The 13,356-nt window shown below is 36.8% G+C and overlaps 1 protein-coding gene across 5 annotated transcripts in view; it reads right to left on the bottom strand.

Annotated features, from left to right (window-relative positions):
- DAB1 (DAB adaptor protein 1) overlaps nucleotides 1–13,356 on the bottom strand; it is a 184,246-nt gene that overhangs the window by 7,925 nt on the left and 162,965 nt on the right. For all 5 annotated transcript variants that reach the window (XM_070939510.1, XM_070939511.1, XM_070939509.1 and 2 more), the window contains 4 exons: nucleotides 8,266–8,328; nucleotides 7,569–7,677; nucleotides 3,134–3,682; nucleotides 1,045–1,172 (listed from right to left, as the gene is read on the bottom strand). In XM_070939510.1, the coding sequence (XP_070795611.1) occupies nucleotides 1,045–1,172; nucleotides 3,134–3,682; nucleotides 7,569–7,677; nucleotides 8,266–8,328 (849 nt within the window). The remainder of the gene's footprint in view (nucleotides 1–1,044; nucleotides 1,173–3,133; nucleotides 3,683–7,568; nucleotides 7,678–8,265; nucleotides 8,329–13,356) is intronic.

Genomic DNA, 13,356 nt, shown 5'->3' with positions numbered 1-13,356 from the left:
AAAACCTGTTGAATCTGGTGCTCAATGCATTTTGATGTAAAAAATGTTGTCCCAGTATTCATTGTTTGTTTGGCACGCTGTGATAGGAAGAGGTGGATGGCCATGGACAATGGACAGGAAATCAGCCATGTCAGGAAGGCTGTTGAAAAAGCAAGCAAGCAGGGGATAGCCGTAGAGCCGTAGATGGCTAGGAAGTCGGCCATGCTGGAAGATCATTGACATAGGTAAAAGGACAGACAGGAATTCCTTCCTCATTGGAAAAAGGATCATGTGGTAAGTCATGGTTTCTTTGGTACTTCTTTTTAGTACTTGTTGCACCTCCTAGAACCAATTAATGATGAATACTGAGGTAGCACTGTATATCTTTTTGTCTTTACCAGTTAGGACCCATACATTTAAAGGGACTCTATATCCTTTCATATTACCCTCTTTCAATACTTCTTGAATCCTATCTCTTTTAAGAGGAAGCAAGAGAATTGAACCAAGAAGATCCAGTTTAATAGAAACCAATAAAAAGAAGAAACACCTCAATAAACTGTATAAACTGACATTTTGTAGATGTAAATGTCAAGCTATGGTGCACTGCCTTTAATTCTTCTTTTCTTTTAATTCTTCTATAATACACACACCACTCTGGTGAGTCTGGTATAACAACTGTGGCAAGAAAAGTTGTAAAATGGGGCAAAACTCACTTAACAAATGTCTCGTTTAGCAACATAAATTTTGGGCTAAATTGTGGTCGTAAGTTGAGGACTGCCTGTATAAGACTCTGGTGTATTTAATTAGTACACATCAGGGCTGATCAGAAAGCTGTACACCATACTCCACAAATGTTATTAGTGGTGAATAACCAAGAGAATAGCGAAAGAACTTTAAGTGGCAGAGGTGGGAGAGGGAAAGGAAGTGGGAAAGTTAAACGATTTCTCTACATTTAAACATGCATATTTCTCTTAAAATTTAAAAGTACAAATCTATGGATTATGTTAACAGTTCAGCCAAAATAAATGAGTGAATATATCAATAAACGGGAGCTGGGTTACTTACTGCTTCTTGCTCTTCACTTTTGCTTGGACTTTCGAAGCCCTCTTCAAAGAGGTCATCTGCAGCAGCGTCACTGGTATGAGATGCCGAGGATTTAGATGGAGAACTCTGTCTAGGAGCAGGAGTTGGGGCTAACAAAACCAATCAATCAAACAAACAAATAACAAAAATTAGTGCTGTGGATTCTAAATGTCGTTTGGTAACCTGCTTGAACTGTTGTGAGAAAAATGGGGTGATCTGTGAACTTGGGTGATGCTGTGTGATGAAACATATATGGCTATGACAAGTTGGCTTAATTAAAAGTTAAGATTCTCCTTAATAAAGTGCTTAGAGATCACTCACTTAAATACTTTAAAACAAATAGGATTTAAAATATGACCTTAATTTTATTGCTTCAGCAAAAATCATACATGCTTCACTCTTCATTTGACAAGTCCGTTGATAAAGAACTGACAGTATATAACTGAGGGGAGGGAGGGAAGCATACCAGGTTGCTGCACGCCCAGTTTGATTCTAACAGGTTTAAAAAGTACAATATATATTATTTTAGTATTTACAGTCTTCTATACATCTTCAATATTATTGCTGTTGTTGCTGATACCAACACTGATTGAGATATCTCTGTAATTAGGGTAATGATATGCAATTATATATCTCTACCTCTAGTCAGACAGATGATGCTGTGGCGGTGCTGGCTGAGTGCCTGGAGACTGTAAGGGTCTGGATGGAGAAGGAACTGGCTTCAATGAATCCTGGCAAGATGGAGTAGCTTTGGGTTTATGTACCCCAGGCCCAGATCATATTTCATCTTCAACACTGGATGGGGTGGCACTTTCCTGGACCGAGTTGATGTGCAATTTGGAGGCTCTCCAAGATTCATGATTTCTGTTTACGCAGGAGTTGGCTAGAGGGATCTTTGCATAGATTTGTCTGATGTTCTAATTACATTCTTTCCTAGATTGTGAGTCTTTGCTCATGGTCATTCCTGCCTTAGTCACTTTCCATTTGAATTACTTCAATGCACTCTACATGGGGCTACCTTTGAAGGCTACCTGGAAGCTACAACCAGACCGGAATGGAGCAGCAGACACAGTGTTGGGTACCCATAGATTTACCCATGTAACACCTTTGTTGTGTGAGTTGCACTGCCTATTGTTTTTCTTCTGGGAGGTGCTGGTTATCCTTAAAATCCAAGGTCAGATTTTCTGCTGGATCACCTCTCCCTAAGGACATCTATCCATCCTACCAGATCAGATAGTATGAACACACTCCTAGTCCCTTCCCTTAAACATTGCCACCTTATGGGAGCTAGGAAGTGTGCTGTTCCATACCTGCACTATAGAACATTCTTCACCCTGAAGTATCCTCCCAAGTTTCTGAAAAGCATTGAAAACCAGGATTTTCACCAAGCACTGAGATAGGTTGAGGTAAGTGAGAGCATTTTATAAAGAACTGTGTGTCAGAAACTTAACTTTGGTCCAGGAGCTTAATACTTATGGTTTTAATATATTTATGTGTTACGTCAGTTTATTATTGATATTGTTTTAATTAGTGATTGGAAGCCACACAGAGTTTTATATATGATGGACAGCCATGTGTGTATTTAAAATAACTAAATAATATTGTGAAAGAAATCAAATCTAAAATCAACAATATTGCTTTCGACTATTTTGATAGGCAACTGTTGCAAGAGATGTTCAAAGTACACATAGCACAGAATGAATATCATATTTTTCACCTGCAATTCGTCATACATGGATTGATTCACATAAAATGTTTTTGCAATAATGCTATCACAATAATCAAGTAAGGCTGGAGATTCCGAATTCAAAACTGGCAAGTTATCACTACATCAAGGATAGCTGTTATTGGAAGAGAAAAAAAGTATTGAATTGCTACTGAATACAAATCTAGTCTGGTTCTTAGGCCTCTTTAATATAGCATTACATTGTTATTCAAAGTGAAATTCATGAAAGCAGAATGTACGGATTTCCATAAATCTGACATGGTTATTTGAAGTTCATGTTTTCCCACTTTCAAACAGAATGCATATGGCTCAGAAAAGAGAAACAAGGCTAGAGCAGATACTCACGTGAATTTGTTGATGGTGTTGTAGACGTCACAGGAGTCAGATTTAACTGAGAGATATCAAAGTCATCACAATCATCTGCTTCCTGTGCCATTCCAACTTTGTTAAAGTAACTGGAGAAGGCCTCTGAGGTACAACTGAGGGAAGGCTGATCTGGTTTTCGTGATGGTACTGGAGGTGCCTGAGCCATCTGGAAATCTTTAAACATTTCTTTTCCAGCTTGCTGCCTTGGGCTATCTGTCTGTGGACTTGATCTAGTGGAATCACTGGTGGGTGGAACAGTAGCAGTGGGAACAATGGTACCTTGAAACATGGCTGCTTGTAAAGGCAAAACAGTTTGTGTTGGCATGAAGGCAGCGGGCTGAAACTGACCAGCTACAGATGGCCATGGTTGCTGGGTGGGAGGAAACATCCCAGGTTGTCCCCATGCAATTGACTGTCCTCCTTGCATCACCTGAGCAACTGGAGGCTGAGCACCCATGGCCAATTGTTGTTGAACAAGTGGTTGCTGTCCCCAGAAGGAAGGCAGGACAGCTCCCATTGCAACATAACCTTTGGAAAGAAAAATGAGAGTGGGCAGTGAGGACAATTGCAGATCAGGAATGGCAAAAACAGAGCAATGGAAACAAAACACAGATTGATCAGATACCCCTTCAGCAGTGACTTCATGTGCTTCACAGATATACTACTACTAGACTGATGAACAAAATTAGAAGAAGGATCAAATCAGAAGAAGGAGGGCCTTCTCTGTGGGAGCACCCGCCCTCTGGAACGAGCTACCTCCCGGAATACGGCTGATTCCGGATCTCCGCACTTTCCGTAAGGCCCTGAAGACGTTTTTATTTCAGCAAGCCGGCCTGGCCTGAATAGGTTTTAGGGGTTTTTTAATTGTATTGCTAGGGGTTTTAAATTGGGGCGACCGTTTAATTTAATCTATTTTTAATTATTTTAACTTTTATATTGCATGTTATTTTAATTCTCGGCTGTTCACCGCCCTGAGTCATGAGAATCTATGTGATCAGAGATTCTCTTGTTCAGAATACTTGAGATAGTCACCCACTTTCCATCTCAATTATCCACCCTGGCACAGATCATAGCAACTTGCACTCTGCTTGCAGTGTTTGTAGCTTGGTTTTCAATTATAAACACCTCAGAAGCTTGCTTTATTCTTTTATTTTTAGTAAGTTGGTTAACTGACAACATTCTTTTATCTGTTGCCTATTCATCATAGCTCCTAACCTAGGAGAAAAGGGGTTTTCTAAGTTGTTCCTAACCTCCTTTTTTAAAGAACCAAACTTGCTTATTTCCTCTTTTATTTTTGACACTATTCCATCACCCGAGTAATTTTGACCCTGAAAAGATTTATGCAGTTGGTGCTGATTTATGCAAGAAACTAGTTCCTTATCCCTGTTTTGAAAAATGACAACTATACATCCAGTTATGTATTCATATAGCTGCAAGAAAGCAATATTTTGAGAGGGGGGGGGGGGAGAGAGAGAGAGAGAGAGAGAGAGAGAGAGAGAGAGAGAGAGAGAGAGAGAGAGAGAGAGAGAGAGAGAGAGAGAGAAGGAGACAGAGATAATGATATAGCAAAATTATAATTTTCCAAACTTTGTGTATAAGTGCACATATACTAGTTTCCATACTATGTGGAATTGCATTCCTCACCCACAAACTTGCTTTGGAATGGATGGGACATGGCATTTGCAAGCAAGTTGCAACAAAATGTTTTCAGTCATGTTTATTTTAATGCCCATGAGCTCATAAGTCCAGATTGAAATGATCAACAGTTTGTTAGAATATAGAATATTTCTGAAAGATCTATAGGTATACACTTTAGGCTTGGAATGTAATGCTTTCTTTTTTTGATCTTTATCTTACAATGGACAGAAAAGAGTTTAGTAAAGGAACATATTAACAATGCCAGTAGAACAAATGTAGATGAAATGTTATTTACAGAAAAAAAGGTCAGGCCATTTGTTGAAAATAAGACTTCCTTAGACCCAACCACTGCATCTGTGAAGCTAAAAGAGTTCAATTGGAGCAACATAAAAATGGTCAGCCATGCTACCACCTGCCACGCTCATGAGTTCATCAAAGCCTGGCACTCCACATGCGATTCCATCAACAGTCACGTTGACCTACAACCAGCCTACGAACCCTTCAGAATCCAAATCAACTGCACAGCCAACCAGAGACAGCACTGACCCTCAACCAACCCACACAACCTTCCCATCAGCAGTTCGCCTCCCAATGATCCTGACTTGAAGTAACCTCCCTACCACAAGACCCTCACTTGACATACCCACACCTGAAGCCTTTATAAGCAGAAGAACACTGACACTGACATTCCCTAAACTCGGCTAAAGATGTTACCTAGCCTGGTAATGAAATGTTCGGAAACCAACACACAAGCTCGGAAAATGAACCTTCACCCTCATCCTATATCTGAGCTACAGATATTCACCACTATTGCTAGACGAGACAGTTACTACTATACCTCAAGGATCTCTGAACTTTGATATTACTTTTTTGTTATGACTTAAATTAGCTAAAATTGATATTACTCTGAGTCACAAAGCCATGGGATTTGTTCAAAATTTAAACCTTAAGAAGTGATTGACTACCTCAGATTGCCATGGTGGGACAGGCCTGAGAAGCTATAGTAACACCCATGTGAGCATTTATAACTCCAGTTAATGAAAACTGCTGTCAACTTAAAATCAACCAAATTTCTCTGTTCATGTTTGTGGGAAACCCGAGTGCAATGATTGTTATACTTCCAAATATTTGAATCATTGCTGTCATCATCATCTATGTCAACTGTCACTTTACAAAAAAAATAAAATAAAATAAAAATCAACTTGCTGGGTACATATTGTATCTTAAGACATTACTTCAGTAATTCCCACATTCATGCCTGGAATTCAAATATCTAAAGAATATCATTTAAATACAAGATTCTTTTTGTTTATTTTGTACCAAAGTTATTCTTTGATTAATAAAGCCAAGTCATTCATTGATTATGATGTTGATAACTATCACCTGCTTCTATTTTGCATGAAGCACAGGAATGTAAAGGGAATCTATAACTAACATCAATGTAAGAGCAGGGTCATCTAACACAATGTCTACTAGGCACAAAAGTAAACATGGCACCCTGATGCAACTTCAACACATGTATTATTTATGTAATGTACAGCTATTTACAGATTACAATAACAGTGTATATAGCAAATGGAGAAGTTTAAACATCCTTTCAGTCAATACTTGTAATACCTGCTTTGGCAGAAATAAGAGTTTCCATTTTTTTTCTATAACCAAATAATAAGTCCTTCTATTCTTGTGTTTAGAATTATCTTTCTTGTCAAACTTTTCTGGTTTAGAAATATTCTTAGATTTTCTTGCATGCATTATATATCTATTTTCAGATATATTCAAGTTTGGGGATTGTGGAACAAATTACAAAAACTTTTATTTTTATTTTTGTAAGTACTTTATGGCTGATTTGAACATATGTTTAAACTATTGTAAAAGTACATAATTTGTAAGTGTTTACAGTTTTTTTTTTTGGTCTACCTTTATTAGGTGGTGATTGTCAGGGTTATCTTCTTTTCAGATAAATAGTCCTACCTTTTTATTTTCAAGCAACCCTGTAAATTTGGTCTACTTGAGAAACAGCAACTGATTCAAAATCATCCAGATGAAGAGGGATTACAGCCAAGCATCCTGGATTATATTCCAGCATTTAAGTCATAGATATTGTAATTATTAATTACCAAAATCCAAGTAAATTCAAATGTTTCTGCATAGGACTGTTTCAGAATTTTGCTTTTAGACGATGAGCTATGTACAGCCTAAAATACGCATACCTTATGCATAAAAATGAAATTATACCTTGACCTAGCAGTGGGTCAGTGCCAACTGTTTTAGAATTCAAAAATAGCAGGAAACAAGTAATTTAACATCTGCAAACCTTTCTGAGCTTCAAAAGTGGGGCACAATATTAACAAAATTTACATTTTGGTCTCTGAAGAATACTGAACAATAGTTTTCATCCTTTAGTGCAACTGATTCTTCAAAAGAAAAAGAAATAATCTTAAGGATCAAACAGTCTTCTAATAATTAAGAGCGATTTATTACTTTGATTATGAAATCAAATTGTCAAGGGTTCCCCCAAATTTGCAAAATAAGAATGATTGAAAAAAAAATGGCTGAGATGAGATGAACATTTTGTCTGTGATATTAGCTCTGCAATGGCTCATATGTTACAGATATGTGAGCAAAGAGGTATGAATCAGTACCTAATTACTAAAATTACAAATCATACAAGATCTGTCTAGGGCTTCCAATGTTTTGATGTGTAACACAACAACATCCCTTAGTCCCAGATTGAGCTTCAAATTTCCAGTTAAAGAGCTTGATGGAAAAGATTTACCTGAGGGTACAGCAGCAGTGCTGTAAGGTACAGAACTAAATACCTCTGTACCAGCAGGAAGTGACTGGGATGAAGATGGGATAAAGGCATCACCTGGAGTTGCAGGGGTCTATAAAACAAGAAACAATTAAAATCCCTTGGTAAGCTGTCACAGGTCATATTTCATGTGCTGCTTTCACTGCCAAGAACTAGTTCCATATCCTTTCTCTAATTAAAAGAGCTAGTGCATGAACGAGGAAAGCCAACAGTGGATGATGGGTGGGGGTAGTAGAAGAGAGAGGGGATAAATGTGAACAAGTGACAAGGAAAGCTACCTATCATTAGAAACAGGACGAGAAATGGTATCACCAAATTCTCATAAAATTTATAGATATTTGGCAAAATCTGAAAGTGTTCTTTTTTAACTTCTAAAATATATGCAAATTCTTTCAGCACCTGTTTCTTCATAAAAGTCTAAGGCTGTGTAATTTTAGTAACTTCACAGGGGATTAGCATAAGTAATTAGGGTTTTAAAAGTAAGATAATTTGCAATGTTATAGAGGAAGAAATTCAAACTGGGTAACATGACTGTAACCCTTTTTGGAATTCAGTCTTCAGTCTTTCTCATGAATATCAAAATGTGTTATATATTGATATTATAAAAATGTTGACATTGGCATACAACAAATAATCCAGCAATTTTAACAGCAATACTTACAGGGGGAGAGGTTATATCAGGAGGAGTGGACATATCCCCAAACAGCTCTAGTTGGGTAACAGCCTGTAAATAATTTCAAAATAAGACAGAATTAGCCATATTTTTCTAATCCATGGAAAAGGTAAAGCAAGTTCAATTTCTCAACATTAAGTAAATTATTTAGGTACTGATTGCCAGTTTTTCGGTACTAGGGGAACATGCTAAAAAAATTATGCAGTATTTTACATTTTAATGTTTAATATCTTTTTCATATATATATATATATATATGAATGAGATTTCTGTACAGGTAATTCTTGATTTACCGCCACAACGGAGCCCAAAACTTCTGTTGCTGAATGAGACATTTGTTAAGTGAGTTTTGCCCCATTTTATGACCTTTCTTGCCACAGTTGTTAAGTGAATCAATGCAGTTGTTTCAATTAGTAGCATAGTTGTTAAGTGAAACTGGCTTCCCTATTGTCTTTGTTTGTCAGAAAGTCACAAAAGTCACATGATCCTGGGGATGCTGCAACGGTCATAAGTGTGAAAATGGTCATAAGTCACTTTTTTCAGTGACGTTGTAACTTCGGTCACTAAATGAACTGTTGTAAGTCAAGGACTACCTGTATTTAATTGAATTGAACATAGAGAAAAGCCCGTGAACATCCTTGCGAAGCTTTGCACCATCACTTATGCATTGATTTCTGCTCATGCTCTATACTGGTTTATCTTACTTTTTTATTGTTTGAAATAGTTCATTCCATTATCAAAATATTGTCTTATTTCCCATTTTAAGCCACCGAAAACCGGCATATTAATATTACAAACTAAATAAGCAAACAAATAAATAAAACCAACAGTAAACATAGATGGCTTTCTGTTCAACTCCAATAAAACAATTTGAAATCAGTGTAAATAAAAATGACATTTAATCGCATATCCAGAAGAGATACGAAAGTAATAATATCTATAATTGGATTGACAAGCACTGGATTAGTCTTCAGAAACAACACCAATGAAAGATATTTAGTTTTGTCCCTTTGAAAGGAAATGAGGTACAATGATTAATATGAACAATGTTAACTGCCATGTTTGCAGGACTTTTCATCTTTACTAATACTCAAAAGTCAAATATATCTTTCAAACATAATTCATATCTTTTTAATGGCCAGAATGTGTAAAGTGACTTAGAAACTACTGTTCAAAAAAGTGGCTTCCGAGTTTTAAGTTTGTTTTCTTAGGGACACGTTTTAGGAAAGGGATGCTAACTGTTGAGGCCTAGTTAACATAAATAACAGGTCTCAGAGATGGAAAAAGAATCAATTAGATCCTTTCTGTAGCATTTAAGGAACCAAACAAACAGTATTTATTTATTTGCATAACTTATGTGGCTGCTTATTATATAATGATTCTAGGCAACAATCCATAAAAACAAAGATAAAAACAAAAATATCCTTCTGCCCACCCACCAGACTAAAACACCTCCAAATACAAACCCTAGCCTAGTTTAATGCTTGGTTTTGGGGTGGTTTTCACAGCCTTCTGAATGGCTAAAAGGGTTGGGATCTATCAAATTTCAAGACTGCAGTGGCCACCAAGAAGGCATGCCTCTAAAGTCCCATCAGTGACAATATTTAAGGGAGAGGATCTGACGTTAGACAACTAGCCTAGCCCTGTGACATGTTGGACTTTAAAGGTGATACCCATCACTTTGAATTTCTCACAGAAAGGAACTAGGAACCAGTGCAGTTCATGCAGCTGTGATATAACCAGGGGTGGGATTCAGAAATTTTAGCAACCGGTTCTCTGCCCGGTTGCTGAGTGGACGTGGCCATGGTGGGCGTGGCCTACTTGGCCTCCTGCACCACAGGGGGGGGGTGGGTGGGTGGGGTTTGGGGGTTTTTTTTGCCCTCTCCAGCCTCCAGAAGCTTTCCTTGAGCCTCCAGGAGGATGAAAATGGTCTCCCCCAGCCTCTGGAGACCGGAAATGGGCCCGTTTTCGGGCTTCTGGTAGGTCTGTTTTTTGCCCTCCCAGAGCCACCACATAGCCCCTGCACTTACCTGGCATCCAAAACAGGCTGTGTGGAGACTCCTGGGAGGGGAGGGGTTGGGTGAGCGGGATCAGCCAGTCCTTGCAGCAACCGGTTTGGTGAACCAGATTAAAATTAATATCCAGTTAACAATTATTGTTAACAATTAACAATCCCACCCCTGGCTCAGGTGAACTGCAGAGCAAGCTTCATGTGCTGCTTCATTTTGGACCAGTTGCAGCTTCCAGCTAATTTTCAAGGGCAGCCCCATTAGAGAATATTGCAATGATCAAACAGAAGATAACTAAGGTATATGATTCCCAACAAGGCAGAAATACTTGCAATTGGCACACAAGATGAATTTTGTACAAACCCCACCTCTTCTGTCCCGACTACCATCTGCTCTTCCAGCAGGAGCCATGCACCAGATACATCTGGGTGAGTTTACCTCATCCACCAAAGATGTCAACTTTCCTAACCCGATGGGCAGAGATAAAGACCTACAACCACTCGATCTTGCTAGAGTTGAGGTTCAGCTGGCTTCTCCCCATCCAAGAGAATGCCAGTGTTGCTGTATTTAAAGGGAAAATTACTAGTTTTTCCAGAAAAAATAAAAATGCTACTAGTCCTTCCTTATTTAAGTACCAGATAGGGTAGAGGAGGATGATCCATAGCATTATAAAAAGCTTCATTTAATAAGATGCCTCTCATTTTTTGAGGTTGCAATTCTTGTGTAATAAGAAGACAGAAAACTACTACTGCTTAAAAGGATTTATTTCCCAATTGTTATGGGAAAATACTTCTTCAGCTTTTAGAATTCAAGTGTGCTTTGATAAAGCAGCGCTTTGGTTAATTAAAATTTTATTTTAAGAAGAATAAAAGCAGCCTGTACTTTTTACACTCAGGTTACAAGGATGCTATTATACAAATTGTGGCTTCAGAGGTAAAGAACCAGTTGTGCAATGTTATGTCTGAAACTGAAACTCAGATAATCCTCACCATTATAAGAACATAATTATTGTAAAGGCGAGAATCTTTGGTAAACTGAAATTGGTTATATGTTTATCTAGTTCTGAATGATAGTCAGTGCTTAGCAAACTCAGCCTTCAGTTGAATTTGCAAATGTAGCACACCTATGTATGTTATAATTGTAACTGCACAGTGAATTATTTATGGAAAGATGTAAAGAAAACATGATGATATGATGAACTGGATGAGGAATTGCATTAGCATGCAAATAATGAAATTAAGAAAATTAACTTGACAATATAAATACATGGTCTGTTTCGACACTAATAAGTTTCTTTGCAAGTACATATTTTATTTGAACTAAATCAGAATATTGCCTGCTTCCATGTGAATTTAACAGAAACTATTCCTATGATAATTGCATATTGAAGTGTTTTTTTGCAATAATGAGAACTGGACAGTCACAAAACCAATTATTTATTGTTCATAAGATGATGCTATATGTGATCCTAGTAAAACTATAAGCCAAGCTGCTAGCCCCTATGAGGATTGATAAATGATCACTGGATCAATGGAACATCTTATATATAGGAATTGATAGGCAGAAATTCTTTCCTTGGAACACATTGCTGAATTTTAAATATTTGCAAACAGGTGTTTTCTCTAACCAGGAATAGGCAACTTGGTATGCTACAGATATTTGTAAGCTATAATTCAGACAAGTCCCTATTGGCCATATTGCCTGAGAAGAATAAATACTGAAATAGAAGGGTATCATTTTGGCTATGCCTGCTTTCAGCTGCTCACATCTGAACAACTTTACTTTCAGATCTTTCATTGCTCTTTTCAACTATACATAAACATGAACATATTTTAAATCTTGAACCTTTCTGAATATGGATATATATAATAAAATATAATTAAACATAAATATAAACATTTCCCTGATTTGTATATTTGTATTTGCATAGATTTTTCTAGTCCAATGTTTTGCCAATGTACAGTACTTGTATATACTAAAATATACAAGTCTATGTATTAAACATTTCTAATGTCACTCAGTAAATATCCTATGTTCCATGTAAATAGAACAATTAATTTATATGCCATTATTTAATTTATATGCCATTATTATCTAATTAATTTTAGAAACATGAATTATGTTTACTTCTTTGCCTTTACTTGGTCATCCTCTTTTTAAGCATGAGGATTTTTTTCCCCTGTAAAACAAATGGGAAAATAGAGAATTTACAAAATCAGAGAATTATGATTGGAAACTTTTTTAAAAAATTTGATTTATATATGGTTATTTATGGGACCGCCTACTACCACCAATGTCACAACTTCTAACTTGGTTTAAAATAAACCAAGTTCATTAATTCTTTCACACACTAAATCTAATCATTTAAGACCATTCATATTTGAAGAACGGTGTGTATATATTGCATTTAAAAGCAAGGATATCTTATTAATGTTATATAAAATATGACTATGTAAACTTGAAAAAAAGAGTCTTGATTCAAAGACCAAAACACTCTTTTGAACTGAATCTTCAAATAGATTAAATAGTTTTTTTTTAAAGAAAAAAAATCCCTTTGAATAGCTTTGGAAAGATTCGAAGTCTTTGGAGATTTGCAGACTTTTAGCTTTGTAGAGAGAGCTTGCAGATTTTCTTTCATATATAAACTAACTGGGGAGAGGGCTGATGTTAATGAGTTCCTGGTCAATGAATGCAATCACTGTCCCAAATATAGAAGTGGTACTCCCACAATCTCACTCAAATGCTACTCACACAATCCCTCGATTTAGGTGGGATCACCGAGAAGGAAAGGGTCAGTGGAAGATACTTATCCCGGTTTTTTCTTTATTTTTGTTTTACATCTATGCCTTCTTACTTTTCTTTAATTCACTTCTCTATCTGACTTGCAGCATACCGATAGATCCTTCTCATATCTGTATCTAATCTATAGCTCTTTTGCATTGTCTTATTGCTTCCTATTAATCATAATCATAATAATTATTCAAGGTACTTATTTTGTTTTTGCCTGAGTAGGTCAATTTTTATGTCTTGGTCTGAGATATCCTTGAATTCATCTTAGGCTATTCTGTTAA

The sequence above is a fragment of the Pituophis catenifer genome, unplaced genomic scaffold (genome assembly GCF_029215685.1).
Source record: "Pituophis catenifer annectens isolate HBS135680 unplaced genomic scaffold, rPitCat1.0.hap2 SCAF_3, whole genome shotgun sequence".
NCBI classification, from domain to species: Eukaryota; Metazoa; Chordata; class Lepidosauria; order Squamata; family Colubridae; genus Pituophis; species Pituophis catenifer.
Note: the sequence above shows the minus strand (reverse complement) of the source record. Positions and strands in the feature narration are given on the sequence as shown.